The sequence below is a fragment of the Mercenaria mercenaria genome, chromosome 3 (genome assembly GCF_021730395.1).
Source record: "Mercenaria mercenaria strain notata chromosome 3, MADL_Memer_1, whole genome shotgun sequence".
Lineage (NCBI taxonomy): Eukaryota > Metazoa > Mollusca > Bivalvia > Venerida > Veneridae > Mercenaria > Mercenaria mercenaria.
Genome location: NC_069363.1, coordinates 33,628,099 through 33,651,856, shown reverse-complemented (window position 1 = coordinate 33,651,856; position 23,758 = coordinate 33,628,099). Strand labels below are relative to the sequence as shown.

The window sequence follows — 23,758 nt, the reverse complement described above, 5'->3', positions numbered from 1 at the left end:
CTATATGATATGACAATTATTTGAATAGTTATTGCGATCAAAAAGAGCATATATTTTTAGAGGTTCTAGATTCATTTACTTTGGAATTAAATTAAGGCCAGACTCTTCTTTTACGTTTAGGCCAGAATGTTTACTTACTTTCTCTGACTCCTCAAAATTCAAGTCTTACCCATAGACTTCATCGAAATCAACCGAACAGGGTCTGCACAGTCAACCATAATTATAATATCAATCGCCTTTGATAAATATGCTGCAGTGTTAACATTGTACACATAAGTACGAGAAAATGCTTGTAAACAGAGAAAAATAAAACAAAAGTGCATCAGCTTCTATTTTCAATATTCATTGCATCCACAATTCGTACTTTTTCTCTCTCTCATCTTGGCAGAAAACAGGCAGGCACCGGTCTCCTTGTGTCTCTGTGTAGCTACGGTCCTGCCATATAAAGACAAACTTTCTAACCAGGTTTAATGTATATCAGGTTGAAAATGTTTCCACTATTGTGTTAACAAGTTTTTCCCAAGACCTTGCATAATGTCTTAGTTTTAGACTAAGACCTTGATCTAAATCATTACAAAAAAAATCCACTAGATATCATGTAGATCAGAAGCGACCAAATGAAATATGGGACGGTACTCTGTAAAGTAATGTTACTCATTTTAAGTCTTTTACTTCCCTTTACTCATAAAAAAAAACATAACATTGTCTAATTTTTAGAGTATTTTAAAAACAGATATTGATTTAGACCAAAAACAGTTTCTTTGGCTAATTATTTGCACTCAAACAATTTTCAGGACAACGTCTGAAATTAAGTCTAAGACTTAACCATGGAAGATAGGAAAATAGTTAAATCGCCATAACTTTTATACCGTTTCTATACTAACGAAACTTATTTGAGATGTCTGTAGCTGCCTAATGTACATTCATGCAAAGTTCCATAACAATCTATGCAAATATAACAAAGAACAAAAAATGAATTTTCGAAGTTTAAACGTTGATAAATACAGCCGGTCAAGAATATTTTCTTTAAGGAACAAAGATGTCAGTTTTGACATTTGTAAGATGGCATTACTCCTAAAGTTATTTCAGTTAGCCCCTATATATTGTGTGTTACGTCCACAAAAGCATTTAAATTTATACTTCTTACGTTGCGATCTAAATTACGGTTCAACTTAGTAATAATTGTCATACGTTATGATACGTTACGTTACGGTTTTCCCTTTTCCCAATTTCTGTGGCTATTGCTGTTTTCCCTTTTCCCAATTTCTGTGGCCATTACTTCTTTGATTTTCCCCAGACACTGTATATTCAACTTGGTATTTTTCTTTATATTTCCAGCTTAAGGCAATGGTAATACAGTATTAGCTTACTTTGTCCGATGTATAGCGGAAGAAACGAAAGGTGCAGCTGACTCAATAATGCCTTGTTTGACATAGGACAAAAAGAACATTGCTTGTCTATTTTGAATATATAATAATGTATAATTTTTTTTTTCTTGGATGCAAAGGGGTCGGATTATCCGGATATCGGCATGGTTCACTACGAAGAAATAAATACTGTAGTTCCTTTAACGGCATTAAATTTAAGGTGCGTGGAACCTTATCAACAAAAATGGTGTTAATGACGTATATTTTTATGTATTTCAACATTTTTATCTCTAACAGTCACGATAAACTTCGTAATTTTGACTGTAAACAAACGCACCCAATATTACATACCTTTATCGGGCTTTCTTCCAATTTTTTGTTTGCAAACATGAATGAACGCTTGACATATTGGGGATCATGAAACTACGTTGTCAAACAATCGCCTTATTTCATATATAGTCCCAAAAATATTGTCACGCTAGCTTCTAAAGAATTTATTAAATTGTCGACCTTAACATCCCATCTAGACAGTTTTAAATGAATGAACCGAAGCGTTCACTTTAATGCAGCTCGGGTTTGTAAAAAGACTGTTTTATGTTTAGGATAAATTGTATGATGTAAGTCTTATGTACATAAAATCTCCAAATGAACCGTCTTCCAGGTTGATATGGAGAACAAGAATAACTTAAATTTGGAAATATTTGTTAAAGACTGTAAACACTGGGCCTAATGACGAACATGGAACGTATTTGGCTGGCTCAAAGCTTCCTTAGAGACCGACATGTGCTGCGGTGTCATTTGGAAAGGGATGACTGTGATTGCGAGGGGATTTGGACCAATGACCTCATAGTGTTTCCCGTCACCCCTTACCCTCTGCTCCCCCACTTGCATCACTATATACTTTTTTACTAGTACTACATGTGTCCAGTTTGATGACGAAATGACCTGGATTGTTTTCAAAAAATGTTAAATAACGTAAGGAATGTTTTAATGATTGAACTTTTTGTTGAACTAAAGCCAGGTTTGAAAATTGTATTGGCATAAGTCCTGATTTTTTTTCTATAGCTTGTATTGTATTTATGCTCGAGGTCTACTAAACGTGAGGGAAATTGAGGTCAAACTGTTTTGTTTTGTTTTTTTCAAAATAAATTGTAGTAATTTATATGCAGTATTGAATATACTGATTACTTATCAAATAACAAAACATTGATATACGGCTAATTACAAAGTCAATTGTTAAAACCTGACAAAAATGTGCATTTGGTTTAAAGGTAAAAAACACCATGTTATAGGTAAAAACGACACCTCCAGTTTTAGTACCCGGTATTTAAGAGTATACAGTACTTAAGTTTAATTCAAGTATGTCCGTTAGTCAAAATATATAAATGAAATGATTAAATCTAGTGCAAAGGCTCGTAGGATGTCGATGTTATGTTTTTGACGCGTATTCTACAGACGGCTAACGACATTTTAGTCTATACAACCGATATAGTTTTGTATATAAATCGATGTAAAATAGATTTTCATTTAACATAAGGCAAATATTTGCCGTGATCAACAAGGTTACACATGAGAGCTTAGATCATACGATATTTTGTACTGCATATATATAGGTTCCACAAGAAATATTCATGTCGTGATGTTATACGTTGGTATCAGTTTCATGATTTCTATTCATGAAAACTGGCGGAATGTTATCGCATGATGATGGTGTGTTTCAATGCCAACATTTCGTGTTCAGCATCGAAAGAGTGCACGACTGGAAAAGCTGGTGTACAATTCCAGACAGGGTTACTTTGGACAAGACTGGATGACACAGTCCTGTCAACATCAATATTTAAGGTGGGGTATGTTGGGGTATTAAGCTCTTAAATCAATGTTGATCTTTTAGTATCAACCAGTAGCTTTCGGGTTGCACCAGGCACGGGCATCCAGATATTATTATTAGGTTACTAGCGGCTCGTCCAATATAGTTTTCTCAGCTGGGTACACGTCCAAATATATCTCGTATTATACAGTACAATGTTAATAACCTTTTTATTCTATATCTATTTTATTTTAGTTTGAATTAAAAATGATTCACTGAATATTGTATTTCTTCCTTTTCTGATTTCATAATCAAACTCTGAACATAGAGCGCATACTTCTGTAATCACCCGATTTACATTCGGAACATTTTCACCGTAGGTTTTGAATCGTCCAAATACGGAAAAAATATAGGTATTTTGTGCGCACGTGCGTCCAATGAGGTAATAGATCGTACGGTCACGTGTTGCAAATGAACGTTCACGATTGGATAGATAAAATATAGAATAAAAATATAAACACGCACTACTACTGATCTCCTTTCCTCTATACTTTAGCTGCAAATTAGTTATTTAAGCTTTTCTTAAATGCAGGAAAGAGATATCGACACATCTAAGTATGTTAGATTACACTTTTCCGTTTGACATTGAGGAAAATCTGTTAAAATACTTTCAATAGACCAATGAAAGTGAACGTGTCTAAATATCTAGACTCGAACCTAGTTTAGATGTGTGATATAACTATGAATAGTTGTACCCGCCTGAGTAAATCGAGAACTTCTTGGACGTTTAACAATTATTGTTTTAGCGCAGACAGTCTATTGAAAATGGCCCCTATAAACCGAATGAAACAGTTATTGCTGTCAAATATTTACATTCTAAGAAAATTGCTGTCCCCATTGACCACACTTTACAAAGAATCATAGCGGCTATGGGTCACACGTTAGACTCGCTGACTATTTTGTCTTCAAGTTTCTGAACAGGGCCTACGTGCAATTAACCACTCACGAATTTGTTTTGAAGGCCATGTGAATAAACCGTGTCAGTTTTGTTTCGAAGGCCATGTGAATAAACCATGTCAGTTTATGTCCTAAAACTGTTTGCATAAAACTATAATTTGATTTTAAATGCCAACAGCCGTATCAATATACTTGCTAGGGCTCGGTGGATCAACTCTGCCTCAGGTGAACCCACCCACTGTTTCCTGAAATCAATCTTACTTTATCCCCATCAAACGCAGTTTACATCATAAAAGTTGTCGTTGCCATGTGCCTGCATTAACGTTATTACGTCAACCATCTTTCTCGCCTATCAACTTTTATAAATACTCCAGACTATTTTCAGTATTAAGATTTTAACAGGAAGACCGACCTGACAGGTTGAAATATAGTACATGGTCTCGCAAATCGTACGACACTTCCGTGGGCGTTCAGTACGTTTTTCTATGGCCATAAATAATATAATATTTTATACAGAAACGAAGGAATGTCTAGCACCTTTAAGAATTATAACACCAGTGTTCTGACATAGGCAGGGGTATTCAGAGACATGGCTTTTGTATCTTCAGGCTTCTGTACCTTTCGCGATATTTTTATTATAATTATCTAAAAACATCATGCTTAGTAAAAGAATTTACGATTTATCTTAAGACTCAAGTACGTTTCGTCAACGCAGTGTGGCTAGTGAAGTAACAGTATTAATGGGATTTTGCTTTCTACAGTGCACAATGCCAGTTTTCCTACCTAAAATAATGAACGCATGGCGACTGAAGCAGTTGCTAAGTGAAATAACAGTAACTGGGATTTTGCATTGCCACAGTTTTCCGACATAAAATAATGAAGAACTGTGCAGTAAGATAATTAAGCCAACGACAATTTAAAATATAAGTGGTACAATGACCTTGATTTTTGTTTACACGACGTAGATTTATCAGTGTATGTTACCAGCTGGAATGTATTTTGTTTGCGATATTGGACAAAATATATAACCTTTCAGCTGGTTATCTTCCAGAGCTATAATTGGTTTTTTTCCAAAAGATAATCCATCACGAATTGCATACTGCAAACAAGCAGTCTGACAAACAGAATAATACAAAAAAATCACTTTTTTTTTTTTTACATAGTTTTTATTTTTAAATTTGAAAATGCATTTTCATGAATTTGACACATAATATACGAAATACAAATCGTAGCACTAGATTTTTTACTAATCAAGCACAAGTACAAATATTCAACCACACTTACACAATAATAAATACTTTGTAACTGTAATCATTTCGTCCCAAAGAAAGTTGTGCGTCCCTCACATACAGAGTACATATACATTACTAGGGATTTCTTTGTATAGCTGGCTCCAAACACTAATGGTTACAGTTCAGATTCAAGTGTACTGCAGTCTACATTAACTTGTCATTACAGACCACCTGTAAATAACGACCACTATGAAGCATTGTCGCTATATATAGGTTTGACTGTACCAGGAAAATGTCATTACAGACCACCTGTAAATAACGACCACTATGAAACATTGTCGCTATATATAGGTTTGACTGTACCAGGAAAATTTACACTAGTAACTTTTTATGTAAGCAGAGTATACAAAAATATAGTATGAATTTTGATCTCGAGATAACTGTGTAAATTGTATAACAAAGAACAATTTTAACAGCAACTTCGTACAATAGGAATACAGAATTATAAATGCAGATTGTTTGATATATGTCAGCTTGGTAGCATCCTTTCAATGGCACATAAAAATTTCAGCTACCACTCTTGCAAATCTATCAGAACTACTTACCTAAATAGCATTTACATCTTTTAACCCTTACCCTGCTAAATTTCTAAAATGAACTAGACCATCTACTTAGTATCAATTTGGACTGTACCATTAACTGTTAAAAGGGGTGCTTACCAAAAAGATACTGACTGAATAGCAAACAGTGCAGATCATGATCGAACTTCACAGATGTGCAGGCTGATCATTATCAACACTGGTCGCAAAGGCGGAATCAATCGTGTCCAGCATGGTAAGGGTTATAATATATACAGAACTAAATACAGACCAACATCTACACTGAAGTACCACAGTTATCGCTAGTTAATATTTACAATATTTACATGTATTTACAAACACGCATTCAAATAAATAAACTTTCAACAAAATTGATAACAGAACAGAAGTAAACAAAATGCAACATAGTGAGCAGTGGAGATTCAAGTTTCGAATAGTGTTAAAAATTGTAAGAGGAAATTTCAGCTGCTTTTTCTCACTGTTTGCTGTAAACATAAAGTCAATATCCCTTCATAATTCAGTATTTTCTGCAGTACAAGATCTTTGAACAAATTTGAACAGTGACGGACAGGAAAATCGTGACATAAGGGGATAAATTCACAACCTTAATATACTAAAAAAAAGAAAATATAAATTACATAATCAGCTGTTTCAATGCTTTCTTTAGTATTCCACAAAGGTTTTTGCCTTAGCAAAATATTTCAGTCTACAGACAATACTTATGTCTATCAATAAAGGTAAGAAAATATTTACAAAATGTACACTACTATTTACAACTAATCTCACAATACGTTGTATATGTAGACGAATATGAATTTGAACAATATCCTGCATCACTTAACTGCTAGATTATCATAAATATCCTGTAGTATGACGCAAATGGACTTGAATAAACTTTACTTCAGTCTGAAATACTTTCCTTTCGAATAAAAACCATTTTTGACAAAGAAATTCTAAAGCCTGAAAGAACCAAGGATTCATTTCCTCCATTCGCAACAGTACATAAGAAAAATATGCAATTTTGACATCAAACATGTATGGCTGTAGTTCTGAAATGGCCAGCCCAAGTCCTAATTAACATATTTTTAAGGTGTCTTGCTTGAAAATGATAAATGACAACGTCAAGTTATCTCCTTAACAATGCAAGTACAGTGTTAATATAAACCCAGGAGACTCATAATCAAGAAACTATAAGGACAATATATAAAAAATGATAAACTAGCAGTAACTTGATATATTGTGGCCTAAACAGATGTCGCACTTTTTTATGGATTTGACTTAGCAATGTCTCGACTTTCTTAACATTATACAACACAAGGATGGACTGTTCAATAATAAAACGTATATGCCGTTGATAATAACAGTAGCACTGTGTTTCGAGCACTAGTGGATAAAACCACCAAGTGGGTTTATTTTACCCAAGTAACATCATAAAACGATAAATATATTATGCTTCACTATAGCAATGATGAATATGCGTGTAAATTATTATCAGTTCCATGTCGATGCTCTAACAAACTTACAGTATAGTAGAGAGACTCCTTCAAAAAAGTTTCAGAAACTTGACAATTTCACATTCAAAGTAATTCATAGTAGCCAAAACAATTATATACACTGTATAATGATATAAGGCTTTCTTTCGCAAAATTTGGAAGTTTGAGAAAAAAACATCTGCCGATGAAAACATGGTAATGTTTACAAGTAAGCTAAACACAAAACGAACACTTCACGTTTAATATGCTAATGATGGAATGAAAGACATTTAAATGTTAGCTTAAAATACAATGTTAAATTAGAAAGCACCTGTTTGGGGGTCAACAATTTCACATCACTCGCACTAGGAATTGCCCTTCCCTAATAGAAAACATTATGATTTCTGGTTTGTTCTTATTTTGTAAGATTTTCGGTTTTATATTATTTCTGTAAGTGAAGTATAGGCAAGATTACTGCTAAATATAAAACAATACCAGTAAATTCAGGAAAAAAAAGTAAAACAACTTTCAAAACAGCATTTACACAATTTTAGTTCCCTCAGGAATAACAACTAGGAATGGTAATAAAATCATTCCATATAACAACATACATATAGCACAAGTTGTATCCCAGTAAAAAGTAAATCTAATAGGACCTGGCCTCCTAGAGGGTCCCAATTTGAAAAAAATAACATCATAATGAAATGGTCTCCCCAAAAAAAGCATTAAGCTTCTTAATATGTAATATTAAAGTGCAGCCTTAAGCTAACGGGCACACTATTGACAATACAGCATTTTCTAAGTATGTGATTTGCAGAAACTATGCCAAAACAGTTGCATACTAGAAGTCTAGCATTTTTGTGTAGCTGTTTATGAAAACATAATTAGTGAACACATCACAAACTAAAATAACAATAGCTATCAAGCATACCAAGGACATATGCATGAACAAATGACTCATTATGTAACAATTTAAGGAAATTATGAAATCTAGGAGGCCTGCCAAGAAAGTTTACCATAAGCAAATTTTTGCTGAGCAACAAGTGCTGTACAAAAAAAATAACATGATTGCACAGAAATTCTGATTCTAGTCTACAAAGAACTCCGAAGTACCTTGAAAACACACTTTTACCTGTAAAGTTTTCTCAGTACATGTCCTTTACACACATGGAATATAATTTTATCACATAAGATATGAATGAAAAGAAATACATCTCTTGGCACAGGGAAACACTTTGCAATAAGGAATGTGAGCATTGAGAACAGATTATCAACCACAATAACTACTTTAAAACATCATGCAATGCTGATATGTTGAACATAGATTTGTGATAGAACTATGCTGGTGTGTATAATGATTTGATCATTATCTCATAATTGAGGTTTGTTCCTTTTTTTGGACTCTATTCTCCTCGGAGTACAACATTCTTCGAGACAGCTTGTTTAGACTATGCCATCCTTTAAATTTGTTGTGCTGGAAAGGCGCATACTCAGTAGTCTAAACTAACCTTCAAGAGAAATTTTCCCCCACTGTTCCTAGTAATATGGCTACCTCTTACTGCATCTGATGCATAAATAAATTAACTCCTAAAATATCTCTCTAAATTTGGGTGATCCTAGTTCACAAGACTGAAAAATTGTTGGTTACTCCTATCAGGGTTTCCCTAGAGTCGTGATTGAGATTGATGTATATACCAGCTGTTACGATGACCGATGTTCAGATCTTGTATTAAAAAATTCTTCTCGTCACTTCTATGGAAAATCTTTTCAATTATATTAAAATGTTTTTATCCTAACGTCTCTTTCATATCAAACACATTCGTGCGAGGTTAACGGCTCCATTTGCTGAAAAAGAGAAAAGAAAAATAGCTTTATTTTTCACAAACTTGCAAGGTTTCATTTTCCAATCCCAAACCTTTTTATCACATTTAAAACATTTTACTTCGACATACTGGAAGAAACTATATTCTAAGTTTCTAACCATGTAAAGGACAACACTTTTTCTAGATAGTTCTGAAAATGAAGTAATGACAGTTTGGCTACTTACTGGTTCATCACTTCTGATCGTACAATGATCGTCTGTTGTTGTAGTTTTCCGTTTACAGGATTATCAAAGTTCATACTCTTCTTATTTCTAGAGTTGTACCTTCTAAAGTTGAAACATCCAACCTGAAAATACAGCAAATACATCTAATAGTTTGTCTACATAAGCACCACAACCAGATACACTTCAAAATCATTAAAAGATTAACCTTCTCAAAATGGGCATCAGACTTTGTTGTTTAAGTAACAAGGTTTAGGAAGCAAACGTAAATACAATATATTTCTCACTTATGAAGAAATTTTTATAAATCATTCACATTCAATTTTAAAATATTTTTGTCTCAAAACTCAACAATAATATAAGTGATATATATATAAACTTACAGCAAATACAACAATGAGCAATACAACAACGATGGCAGCAGTAATGGCAGCAATTCCTCCAACGCCATTTCCTTCTTGTTTACCTGGTGTACCAACTGTACTGGTTCCTTCTGGAACAACTGTGTACCCTGATCCTGCAAAATATGCATTATATGTTAGTTCAAAAGAAAAGCTTAATTTAGAAAAACTTAAGACTGTTTTACAAACTTTGTTACATCAATGAGTAAGAACTAGAAATGAGTGGTAAGCAAATTTTTAAGCAGTATGTACATTTCACCTATTAAAAATGTATTACCCCAATTTTTGAAAGAATTCAAACTCCGCGGCAGGCCCTGTAAAATTCTATGTACAGCCAAAAGCAATCTCCGACTCACCTTTGGTAGTTTGTACAGGTTTTGGAGTTGTTCCACTTCCTTTTTGTGTGGTTTCTCCTGTTTTTTGGGTGATTGGTGCCTGGGTTGTGGGTTTTGGAGTGTGTGCAGGAGTTGCTGGGCCAGCCATACAAGATCTTTTATCACTTTTCAACTGTTGGTTGTCAGCACAAACACATGATACTGTGGCATTACTGCTCATCTTGGCTGCTGGCAGGCACATGTATTCACACTGGGCATTTCTGCACAAGTCCTTGGCTTTTTCTTTGAAGTCTTAACATGAAAAGATAAAGTAGAAATAAAATATCAAGCAAATGAAGGAAGCAACAAAAACTGTTTATCATTTCAGTGAGAAAATTTGTTTCCCCAATTTTTCTTCAGTCAAAATTTGTTTCAATTTAATTCTGCATACATTGTCATTTAAGCTTTAAATAATGCAAATTTATTTGTGTTCCAAATTCTTTTTACCTCTTATTTGCCTCAATTCATGGTAGACTTTTATATCCATCACAGAGTAAGAACCAAGGGACAATGTCTTTGCATTTCTACCAGTAATCTTATGGATTGAACGGATGGAGTTTGTGTGCCAGTCTGTCCAGTAAAGAGAATCTTCAAATACGGAGATGGAGAATGGACGACTGATCTCTGTCGCATCAACAAGAACATGTCCCTTGCCACTTCCATCAAAGTTAGCAGTACCAATCTTGTGCAGTTTGGAATCAATCCAATAAATTCGCTTTCCAATATAATCTAAAACAGAAAAGAACATATCAGTTTCTTACTTTGTTCAATATTCTGTTTGCTTCAATGCCAATATCATTATACTAATTACAGTATATAAACAGTAAAAATAAAAATACTTCTATAGCACCAACAACCAATCAATTTCTGATATAACACACTGATCTTGTAAGTCAAAACACAGTTTTTGCTAGTTTTATATTAAAAAACTGATTTAAAAGACGGTGTAATAATACTTACCAATAGTGAGACCATTAGGCCATTGCAAATCATCACCACCATTCACAATTGTTTCTCTGTTCTCACCATTCATTCCACATCTCTCAATCTTTGGGTTCTGACCCCAGTCTGTCCAGTACATATATCTGTAAAGCAAGATCATAACAACTATTGAAACACTTGGCCATTAAAAGCAATAATCTATTATTTTCATTTATTTCAAACATCTGAACTGCTCATAAAAACAGGTAAACTTTAATCAAAACTCAGCTTTGTCTCTTTTCTATACTATTCTATACATTATTCTATATATAAAGGCAATGGACCAACAACTTTTTAATAAAGAATATATAAATTTTGAACTTACCCATTTTCTGGGTCAACACAGATAGCTCTTGGATCATCAAGACCAGTTGAGACGAGTGTCTTGGACTTGTCTCCAGCATAATTTGCCACCCTGATGGTATCAGACCCAGTGTCAGTCCAGTAGAAGTGTTTGTACAGCCAGTCAACAGCAAGTCCATCTGGGGAAAAGGCATCTCCCTTTTCATTACTGATCAACGTTTGAATATCATTAGCAAGAACCGCATCACCACCAACCTTGGCTCTGTTCAGGTAAATAGCAGTTATTAATACCAGAAATCAACATAAAATTTTCAAAAAATGTACATGTTCTCTACAAAGGCAACATATTACTTCACTTCAAATAGTTTGTTCAATCTCAGTATTCCATTATCTAAAGGACAACTGTCATTACCAAACATGCTCATTCATTTAAACAGTACTTTTACCCAGTTTCAGATTTCAAAGTAATTAATATATTAAAAGAGAAATAAAAAATTCATTGATAAGAGAAACATTCTGATTAAAAACTTAAAAGAAGCCCAACAGACTAACCATTCAGGAAGTTCCTCCAATTTAAGTGTTTTAATATTGCAAAAAAGCAGTCAGAGAGAGAAAAATTTACCTCATAATTTTTTCAGTGCCACCATCTGTCCAAAACATCAGACCATCTTCATAATCTATATCTAAAGCAATGCTGTTAGTTGTTTCCTCAACAATAATTTCCATGTATCTAGAGTCAGTCCTCAGTCTACGAATATCCCTACGATTAGTGTAGTACAACCATGCCTTTTCGCCATTAGCTCGGCAGAAATAATGCTTCTCAATGGTATAGCCGGGATAACACTCGCATTTATAGCCACCTCTAGTATTGATACAGATCTGAGAGCAGAGACCTGGCTGTTCACACTCGTCAATGTCTTTACACAATTTCTCCTCCTCTACCCATCGGTATCCACTGTTGCACTCACATTTAGCTACAAGTGTGCTGTCGGAATATGCCTTGTTTACACAGTGAGAATGGTTACCACATTTGTGATGCAAGCATGGATCACGGTCTGAAATTAAAGACCAACACTCTGATCAATCTCATACAAAGCAATACTTCAAAACCTTCCTTACTGGAAATTTAAGAAAAAGAAGTTTCTATCAGATAACTCTTACTAAATAGTTTTCCAATTTAGATCTTTTTAAATCCAATATTTACTAACTTTCAAATGTTAAAAGTCACTTATGTACATGCTTCACCAGCCTGCTGCAATTTAATGTATGATTAGGTTTTTTGAAGATATCTGTCTCATCATCATTCAAGGAAGTGTTTCAGGGAAAAAACTGTCATATGTACAATTATGTTGTTATAATTACATCCAGTCATGAATGCACAGTTCTGTCTATATATGCAAGTTAGAAGAAACATAGTCTTCCAACTCAACATTCTCTCTTTAATTTCTCCAGATAGGAATTTCTGACAAAACAATTCTATCTCTGTTCTAACTTCTTATAAAGACTTCGTATCCTTATGGTTCTTTTCTTTCCTTTAAATCTTACAATATCCTCACCATATTAAGTGTTATTTCTTTAAATAGTGGCATTTTCATATGATACATGATATGTATGTTAAGATTTTCTGGTTTGTTAGTTATTCCTGTCAGGAGATTTTATCTTACATTATGGGATGTGATTCCAATGAATGAAAATGTTTCATGTTCACAGTAACAAAACTGTTTATAGTTTCTGTGAAAGTTCTTAAAAGCTCTTCTTTTCCATCAAAAATGGCTTCTCTTTATAGAAGTTGTCTACTTATTCATCACGAAAGCTAAATAATTGAAGGCAAGACTTGCAAACAATGCCTTCATGCAAACAGAAAAAAAATCCAATTCATTCTGTTTTCTAGCACTGAATATAAAACAAAAGTTCTTTAAAAAATCAATGCATTATAAAAGCAACATATTTCTAAATGCTAACTATTGAAAGCAAACAGCCTGACTTTAAAATAGCAATTTTCAAAAAAACAATCCATTTTACCCAAAGACTTCCATATTAAAAGTGCACTATATAAATGTCTACAATTATCTATTTAACCGGCAGAGTTAATGGCAATGAATACAGTACAAACATTTTCCACCCAAATCAATCTTCAATTTGTCAATTTGTTCTTTCTTTTTCCATAATATATAGAATATACCAGGCCATGCTAATTAAAACTATAAAAATTTATGAAAATAGTATTATGAACCTACACGTTTAAAGAAAACGTATTACAAGGTAAATTTTTGAGAGCCTGATACATTATAAAAGCATAATCACGGCTTTTGAACCATACCATTTTAGAAGAATACATATTATATATCATGCTTTTTAAAAAGCTTCATTCGGACAAACAACAATAACTAACATATTCACACAGTCACATGAGGGTACAACAAAATGGTAAGAAAAGAGTTGAAAATGTTTGTACTCAACACATAGAGAATTGAAGCATGCGAAGAAATTAGGAAACACAGTAATACTAAAGGGGAATGACACTTGTATAGGCAGAATCATACCAGGTTTATCCTTCTTGGCTAGAAATAAAATGAAACTAGGTGAAATTGTGAAAATATCAGGATACCCATGATGATAATGTTAATTATTATGAAACCTAAAATGACAATGGAAAATTTGTTGGTTGTTAACTATGGGAAAAGAAAAAGCTTGTTAAAGAAAACTGCAGCCAATAGTTGTCATAAAACCCTACCCATGAAATGTGGTTTTCTTACACTGTTCCAGTATTTTACCAGGAAAAACAAGACCATGAAAAAGCAATTAAGTAGATGTAGATGGGTATTACATATCAAATCTAATGTGGAAAACGCTAAAACCCAGCACACAAAGTCCAATATCTAAAGAAAAACTTACGTTTACAGAGAGCACTGTCCTCATCTTCTCTGCGCTGACAGTCATTTTTACCATCACATACTTTTTCAATGGCTATACAAAAGGAACTATCACCATAGCAATCAAATTCGCCCAGTTCATCACATGTTTTGTTACTGACTGTAAAAATAAAATATAATCACATTGTACATTACATAATTTCACCATGTTGAATATGCATTTAATGAAGAAAGTATGACATGTTTGGTCAAATGAAATGTACTGCTTCCAGGTTATAAACAGTACATCTAACATGCTGCAAAGAAGACTTTGGCATGGGTTTGCACACAGCTTTTAAGCTGTTGATGTTTTAAAACAAGAGGGCCATGAAGGCCCTGTATCGCTCACCTGACCTACTGACCTAAAGATCATCAAGATTAACATTCTGACCAAGTTTCATCAAGATATGTTCATAAATGTGGCCTCTACAGTGTTAACTAGCTTTTCTTTTGATTTGACCCCATGACCTAGTTTTTGACCCAACATGACCCAGATTCGAACCTGACCTAAAGATCATCAAGTTTAACATTCTAAGTTTCATGAAGATAAAGTCAAAAATGTGGCCTCTAGAGTGTTAACATGCTTTTCCTTTGATTTGCCCCCATGACCTAATTCTTGACCAAACATGACCCAGATTCAAACTTGACCTAAAGATCATCAAGTTTAATATTCTGACTCAGTTTCATGAAGATATAGTCATAAATGTGGCCTCTAGAGTGTTAACAAGCTTTTCCTTTGATTTAACCTAGTGCCCTAGTTTTTGACCCCAGCTGACCCCGATTTAAACTTGACCTTAAGAGCATCAAGATAAACATTCTGACCAAGTTTCATTAAGATATGGTCATAAATGTGGCCTCTACAGTGTTAACTAGCTTTTCCTTTGATTTGACCAGGTGACCTAGTTTTTAATCCTACATGACCCAGATTCAAACTGGACCTTAAGATCATCAATATTAACATTCTGACCAAGTTTCATGAAGATATAGTCATAAATGCGGCCTCTACAGTGTTAATAAGCTTTTCCTTTGATTTGACCTGGTGACCTAGTTTTTGACCCAAGATGACCCAATATCAAACTCGTCCAAGACTTTTTTAAGGATAACATTCTGACATGGTTTCATTAAGATTGGGCCAAAATTGTGACCTCTAGAGTGTTAACAAGCTTTTCCTTTGATTTGACCTGTTGACCTAGTTTTTGACCCCAGGTGACCCAATATCGAACTCATCCAAGAATTTATTAAGGGTAACATTCTGACTAAGTTTCATTAAGATTGGGCCAAAAATGTGACCTCTACAGTGTTAACAAGCTTTTCCTTTGATTTGACCTGGTGACCTAGTTTTTGACCCCAGATGATCCAATATCAAACTCGTCCAATACTTTATGGAGGGTAACATTCTGACCAAGTTTCATTAAGATTGGGTCAAAATTGTGACCTCTAGAGTGTTAACAAGCTTTTCCTTTGATTTGACCTGGTGACCTAGTTTTTGACCCCAGATGACCCAATATCGAACTCGTCCAAGATTTTATGGAGGGTAACATTCTGACCAAGTTTCATTAAGATTGGGCCAAAAATGTGACCTCTAGAGTGTTAACAGTCAAATTGTTGACGACGGACGGACGGACGACGACAGATGCCGGACACAGGGTGATCACTAAAGCTCACCTTTGAGCACTTCGTGCTCAGGTGAGCTAAAAAAAATACTTACCACAATTTTTTTCATCAGATCTATCCTCGCAGTCAGCATTTCCATCACATTTCAATGTATTAGATATACACACATGATTTTCACACATAAATTGGTCAACCCTACATGTGTAATCACCTGAAATGTCCAACAGAAGTATTCTAAATACATTTTTATACAACTTCAAAATCTTCAGTAAAAACTGCACTTAAAAGTTAACTTTAATTCACTTCTATTCCACTAAACAGTACATTTTTCATTTCGTTTCAGTTAAGAAAACTGTGTGGAAAGTGTATCACTAACTTTACTTACAATCATTATTTTCATCAGAGCTATCAGTACAGTCTGGATCACCATCACACTGCCACGACTTGTGGATACATTCTCCAGATGTGACACACTTGAACTCTGTTGATGGCGAACAGATCTCTGGTTCTTCGTGGTTAGTGTAAGTGCAATTGTTAGTTTCATCACTGTGATCTGAGCAGTCAAAATCGCCATCACACTTCCATTTGATGTCAATACATCTTAGTTTATCGTCACATTTGAATTCCCCATCAGAACATGTTTTTTCTGTAAGTACATTATATAAAGTTAAGGATAACATGATGTAATAGCCATATTTCAGATCTTGTAACTGGATGGTAATATTTAAATGAAATTTGGTCACTTTAAAGACATTCAAAATTAAAAACTTTTCACCGAGAGATTTTTCATTTTTTGGGGAGATAATTGGTATTGAAGTTAACATTGATGCCTATGGGAAATACATAATTTCTTTATGAGAATCTAACTTGAGTTATGAGAAAATTTTGCGGTAGAAAGCTGCATTATATGATTCTGATACAAACATCAAAAGAAATTTAAAATTCCCCGTAGGGGAAAGGAGAAAATCATTATTTTCTCATTTTCAGGGGAGATAACTTATGAAAAATTAAAATTATCAGGGGAGGTAATCTAAAGGAAATTTTTGAGAACTCTCTGGCATGATATAACTTGTCAATATGCACCTTATTTCTATCGTTTGACATTTTTAAAGCTTACATTATCAAGTTGTATGTACGCCTTTGGTGAAATTGAGGCCTATTACACCATGTTATCCTTAACTGGTGAAAATGTGTAAATGAAGTTCTTGCAAGTAAAAGCTTTGATTAATGTAATGCAACACACACCTGTAAAAATGGAAAACTTTATGCCCACTGAAATATGCAAAATATATAAAAATCTGATTTTCGAAAAAACAAGCAATAGTCTCAGTGTATTACTTCAAGAGAGTAAACTAATCTCCAAACATTCAAAGATAATCTTACAGTAAATTAACAAACCTCCGCATTCAATTTCATCAGACCCGTCTAAACAATCAGAATCTCCATCACAAAGCCACGAGTCAGAAATACAATTTCCATCATGGCACTTGAACATGCCAACATCGCAAGTTGCAGCTGAAACAGTATGTGTATAACATTACCACTAAAGTTCAGAAAATAACGAAACAATTCATTTATTTATTTTCTTGTGTTTAGACTCACACGCGCACTATATGGTGATTTTTCCACCTTTTTATGGCTGAAGAAGACATCAATGTGCCTCTCATGGCATTCTTTTAAGCATGAGTGGGCACCTGGGTAGAACCACTGATCTTCCATGAGTAGGTCTGATGACTTCCTCAAATAAAGAATATTTCACCCAAAACTAGCGTTTCAAACACGTACATTTGTGAGGGGCAAGTGATTTGGAGTCAGTCACATTAACCACTTAGCAACAGAGGTTGTACTAAAATTCTACTGAAATTGGAATGATTCCTTCTTCCTCGGACTGGTTAACCTGCTGGCAACTCAAAATTGAGGTCTCAAAAAAGCACTAAACTATTCAGAGGTTATGAATTATATCAACCCTATACAGCACATAGCACATTTTGTGAGATAATGTTCAGATAATCAGGGACCATCTTGCAGTATGCCTAGAGATTAATCAAAATGAAAGAAAAGTTTAAAACTTTTTATTGAGATATTCAACTAAAGAAAATTATAAAGTTTAAAATGAAGTCTTACTGCAGTTCATTTCATCAAGTCCATTATCACAATCTTCCACTCCATCACATCTCCATTGCATGCTTAAACAGTGGCCATTGTCACAGCTGAACTCATCAACTCCACAGTGTCCTTTCTCCTTGTCTTCTACAAAGGTAAATGGCCAGTTTTAAGCATATAGTTCCACTACACCCGATTAACTAGTTTCTGTTAATTTTTATCACTGCTAATTTTATACTACTTCATACAAGATGGATTTCTGAAGTACTGTTACCAAGTTAATCATCAATAATGATTTTTCAGTAACATAACTTTTTTTCAACTTAACAGTGTTCTCAAGTATAATAGATTTTGCATAAATTCATGAAATTTGAAATATTTTTCACAACAAACTATTAAAATCAATATTCCACTTACCACAATTGGCTTCATCTTCTCCATTGTCACAATCAGCATCATCATCGCATACCCATCTTTTAGGCACACACTGGCCAGTGCTAGGACAACTGAATTCTTCATCTGCACAGGTCTTTGGAGCTATAATGAACATTAGGTTTAGTATATGTAATGGACCTCAGAGATAAAAAAAAAGAATAACATAAATAGCTGTTTTATAACACTTAACAGACTATGTAGAGTAATCTGACAATTCCACTGGCGTCTTTTTATATGTACTGCCATATCACCACTTAACAGACTACGTAGAGTAATTCAACAATTTCACTGTCTTTTTATATGTACTGCCATATCACCAATTTAATCTATATACTAAGTCTTGGTCTCATTTATGATTTATTATTAGTCTGTATCTGACAACTTCTGTAATGATAGCCATATAGGAGTGATCGCAGTGATGTCACGCATTAACACCTGTTTATCTTGTGGTGGGCAAAACAAATGTTTTTACATCGTTTGTGTACGGGATCTGAATTTTTAATTTTTAATAATTTCTTCACTCATTTATGGAATTTAATAATTCTAAAAGTTTTAAAATGCTAACGATTTTCATATTCAAGTATCTTTTTAAAATAAATAACCATTTTAAATGACATGATTTTAATAGCGCCGTAGTGATATTCAAAACTTTTAGAAAAACACTGTTTAAATAAGCGTTAATGATTCATAGGTATTATTTTGAAATAATAATTAAAATTAATAAATTGCTTGTTTTATACAAAGAGCTATAAAAATAATAACCATTTCATTGATCAACACATTATTGATATAATTTGCGGGATTTGACTTGTTATTCTCAACAAATACCCATCTTGGCAGGGGTCAAATTTAGCAACATTTTCTACTAGCTAAAAGATGCTAGTGCCCTTTTTGTTCACTAGCTAAAATGAATACATACCAGCTAATGCTAAACAATAATATATAATTACTTTATTAATATTTTACTGGACAAAATTGAAATTGGCCATAACCCCTGCTAACTTATAAGAAGTTTCACTATATTTCTTACATTAAATCAAAAAAAAAAAAATGAAGCAGTTCAATGGAATTCTTGGCATATCTTCTGCTGTATGGTAAAACATTGTCCAAAAACTTGGACCAGGGTGTAAACTGTAATGTCTACACTTTGTTCCAGGCCATCTAGCTGTTTGGTTATTCAGTTTGTCACAAATTGTGAGCAGTGATCAAATAGTGTATCTTGCATGAAACCAAAGAAAAGTATGCATGCCTATTCTTTGGCATGCCTATTCTTTTTATTTTTCTTTCTTCTTATTTCAAACTAAGCTGCACTTTCTTTTTTCAAATATTTGCGTTACTATATTGATTCAGGTAAACACTCGCATGATTACACACCCTCGCTTTCGATTGGCTTAAAAGTCAGACCATCTAGTATCAGCCAATCAAATACCAGACAGGGTATGACCCATTTTTTTAATACACATCGGTATCTATAGCCTATTTCAATTAATTAGAGATGTGCCACACCCCCGTTTGCACGTTTTTTTAAAAAAAGAAACAATAATAAGCGGGCAATAATTAACTTCTGATGCGACATAATAAATTCACTACTAAAACTATTAATTATGTTAGATCTAGTAAATATTAAAAAAGCTTCTTATGGTATCACATAAAATATTTTATGACTAGATCTATGTTATGGTTACTGTAGAGTTGTAGAGCTGATAAGCCGTTACTTACGACAGTTTTGTTCATCGGAGTCGTCATCAGGCCCACAGTCGGATCTTTCTGAATCACATTTCCAGCTAAGCGGAATGCATTTTCCACTCTTTAAACATTGCCAATGAGTAGATTCACAAGTTACTTCATTCACATCATCAGCTGTTAATAAAAAAAGAAATGGACTATACAAAAATCGGAAGTCAGTCAAAGCTTTACTGGTACCTTTGAATTTTCATTTTTAATAACATTTTGGCTACTAAGTAAGTGTACACGTTTCCATATGTAACATTCACAAAGTACTTAAGAATTATTAGATTTCTATTAGTAAGTAGATCTACTGACTGCTTAATACTGAACAACTATCCAGCGTGTTTAGGCTTTAGCAGATAAACTTGAAAATGCCGGTATTCGAATCCGTAAATCAAACAAGTTCTAAAAGACAATATATACTGTATATAAGCCGATACATTATTATGTCGAACATCAAAACATTAATCACTTCTAATATGAACGACCGACAGCAAACTGACATAGCCAGTTAGCCTTCAACAGACTGAAAAGTAGAAAAGACTAAAAACTACTTTAAAAAACGTGTCTAACTCACCTCTCAAAAAACGCACACATCCAAATATCAACAATAGAATTAATAATCCGTAATTTTTATTAAATTCCTTCATTTTCAAATATTTTGTCTTGTGTTACTGACAAATGTCTGTTTTGTATTATCACCCAACGTTTATAACTTGACCATGCACAGGTGAAAACACTTCAGCAGAGCTCGTACTATGACAGTTTCGTGTTGTTAGGAAGTACTGCGTCCAATGAAACGACTGGCGCCAATGTTCGGGGTGACTAGAAACTGAAGTTACGCTGTTCCATGGACTCGATAATTGATGAAACTACCTATGATTTTACTACAATAAGAAATTAGTTTCCATTCCAGAATACAAACATGATATCAAATATAAATATTAACTACAAAAATATAACTTTTTATCTTTAAATATTCGAAAGAACATCTTTAAAACGAATCACATAAATTTTTAACGGTAAACATAACAGCCGATAAATATTAATGGATCACCCCACGTTTACTCATCAGACATGGAAAGGTCACTACATTTCAAATCTTCATTCATAATGGTGATGCAAGTATGCACTAAAATTTTAGCTTGTTCTGTAAAGAGAATATGGCCAAGACATACAATAAAATGACAATACAAGAACAAAATGAAACACATTTAACAGTCATGCTTTAATAGCCAGCTCCCTCAGACCCTCACATGACCTAGATCTAGTTATTTTTCAAACGTGGCATAGGAATCACTAAGATAGACATTCTGATCAAGTTTCATGACGATAGGACCATAAATGTGGCATCAAGAATGTTTACAAGCTTTTCCTTTGAATTGAGTGGTGACCTTAGTATTTTACCTTACTGCATACATGATCCAGTTTCCAACTTGGTAGATCTAGATCTTTATTATATAGATCTACCTTACAAATTCTGTAAAAAAATCGGCTTGTATTCCACAATTAAATATGAACAGACAGACCAAAATTCGGTATTGTACTTTTTAAATTCCGTATTGTACCTTCCGTATTGTATGCTGCCGGTCTATTTTCATAAATATGCATGACCCAACACATTTCTATAAATAGCGCACATAAAAACTTCACTAAGTTCCATTTAATATCGATAAACATGAAAGATTTCGTTCAAATACAAAACAAGAATCAAAATGGTAAAGATATATAATAAAAGGGTCATTATAACAGTAGCTAGATCTGGGACTTAGTATTCGGCTCTCGTGGATTTTGCGAGGTCGCATCACACTCGGCGCTTGCGCGCCTCGTGAGATCCGATCTGGCAAAATCCACTCGAGCCGAATACTGCATCCCAGATCAATCTACTGTTATAATAACCCTATTGTATGAATCATCAAAATAAACATTCTTACCAAGTTTCATGAAGATAGGATCATAAGGCCTAAAAAACCTTTGTTTCCGGTAACATGTTAAAAAAAAAATAGGGTAGGTAGGTCAGACTTTTTTTTTTTTTTTGATTTTTTTTTATTATTAAAGGGAGACTTTTCGGAAATTATTTTTGAGTCAATAAAATGAATTCATACAAATAAGAGGGTTATGCATTTGGAGCATCAGTAAGTTGATTTCTAACATCACTGGCCATGTTTAAAGAATAAAAAGTACAGTTTTACAACTTCTTGTTGAAAAGTTGAAAAAAATAGGGGCCTATTCTCCAAGGCCATAAAAACAATTAGGGTCGGGCCAAAAATTTAGGGCAGGTCGGGATACCGGAAACAAATATTTTTTTACGCCTAAATGTGGCCTCTTAGAAGTGTTAACAAGCTTTTCTTTTGATTTGAGTCGGTGGCCTAGTTTTTGACCCCACTGCATATGACCCAGTTTCGAACTTGGATTAGGAATCATAAGATAACATTCTGATTAAGTTTCATGAAGATAGGATCATAAATGTCATTATGCGGCCACTAGGGTGTTAACAAGCTTTTCCTTTGATTTGACCTGGTGACCTAGTTTTTTGAGCCCATATATTCCACCTAGAAATCATCAAGATAAACATCTGTGCAAGTTTGTATCGAATCAAAACATAGATGAAACCTCAATATGGCTGAAAGGGCCAAAATAGCCTCCGTTCGGAAAATTTTGCCCATTTCAGGGGCAGTGATTCTAGAACCCATGATGGAATCTAGCCGGTTTTCGACAGGAACCAAGATTTTATTGTGACTTCAGTTGTTTGTAAGTGCGGTTAAAAGCAAGTGTAAAATGTCACTTCTACCATGTTCACAAGGTAATAATTAACAAATTTTGACTCTTTCAGGGGTCAATAAGGGATCGTAACTCCGGAACCTATGATTGGATCTGATGGATTCATCATGGGATCTAAGATCTTTTATTGTTAAACATATCTCGCAAATTTGTATCAAATGAAGTTTCTATATGGCTGCAAAAGCTAAAATAGCAAATTTTGGCCCTTTAAGGGGCCATAATTCTATAACCCCTGATGGGATCTCGCTAGTATTTGAAAGGAACCGAGATATTCTGCCACTACAAGTCGTGTTCAAGTTTGATTAAAATTAACTTTAAAATGTGGTCTCTACCGTGTTCAATCTTGGCCTTTTAAGGGGCCATAACTTTGGAATTCAGGATGGGATCTGGCCAGTTTTCGAAAGAAACCGATATATATTATGCCAATACAAGTTGTATGCAAGTTTGATTAAAATCAATTGCAAAATGTGGTATCTATCGTCTTCACAAGAAATTGTGAACGGACGGACGGGACGACGGACGAAGGGCGATCACAAAAGCTCACCCTTTCACACTAAAAAGCGAAATGAAAAACAGAACAAAACAAATGACGGTGTGCTTGGTGTGTTTTAGGTTATAACACACTAAATAGCTGTTCTTCTTTATTCT

General features: G+C 33.9%; 1 protein-coding gene across 2 annotated transcripts; it reads right to left on the bottom strand.

The window, feature by feature from the left end:
• Positions 1-5,275: 5,275 nt before the first annotated feature.
• LOC123525138 (very low-density lipoprotein receptor-like) lies at positions 5,276-21,107 on the bottom strand. 2 transcript variants are annotated; one of them, XM_045303908.2, is made up of 17 exons: positions 20,907-21,107; positions 20,321-20,461; positions 18,584-18,703; positions 18,188-18,313; positions 17,462-17,578; positions 16,449-16,709; positions 16,158-16,274; positions 14,433-14,570; positions 14,081-14,098; positions 12,160-12,592; positions 11,560-11,799; positions 11,214-11,338; positions 10,701-10,982; positions 10,236-10,505; positions 9,862-9,995; positions 9,482-9,603; positions 5,276-9,279 (listed from the first exon to the last, which is right to left on the bottom strand). In XM_045303908.2, the coding sequence occupies exons 1-17, from the start codon at positions 20,977-20,979 to the stop codon at positions 9,264-9,266; spliced, it is 2,733 nt and encodes a 910-aa protein (XP_045159843.2). In that variant the 5' UTR covers positions 20,980-21,107; the 3' UTR covers positions 5,276-9,263. The 2 variants fall into 2 exon arrangements, with proteins under 2 accessions (XP_045159843.2, XP_045159844.2); XM_045303909.2 differs by lacking the exon at positions 14,081-14,098.
• Between the last annotated feature and the right edge of the window lie 2,651 nt (positions 21,108-23,758).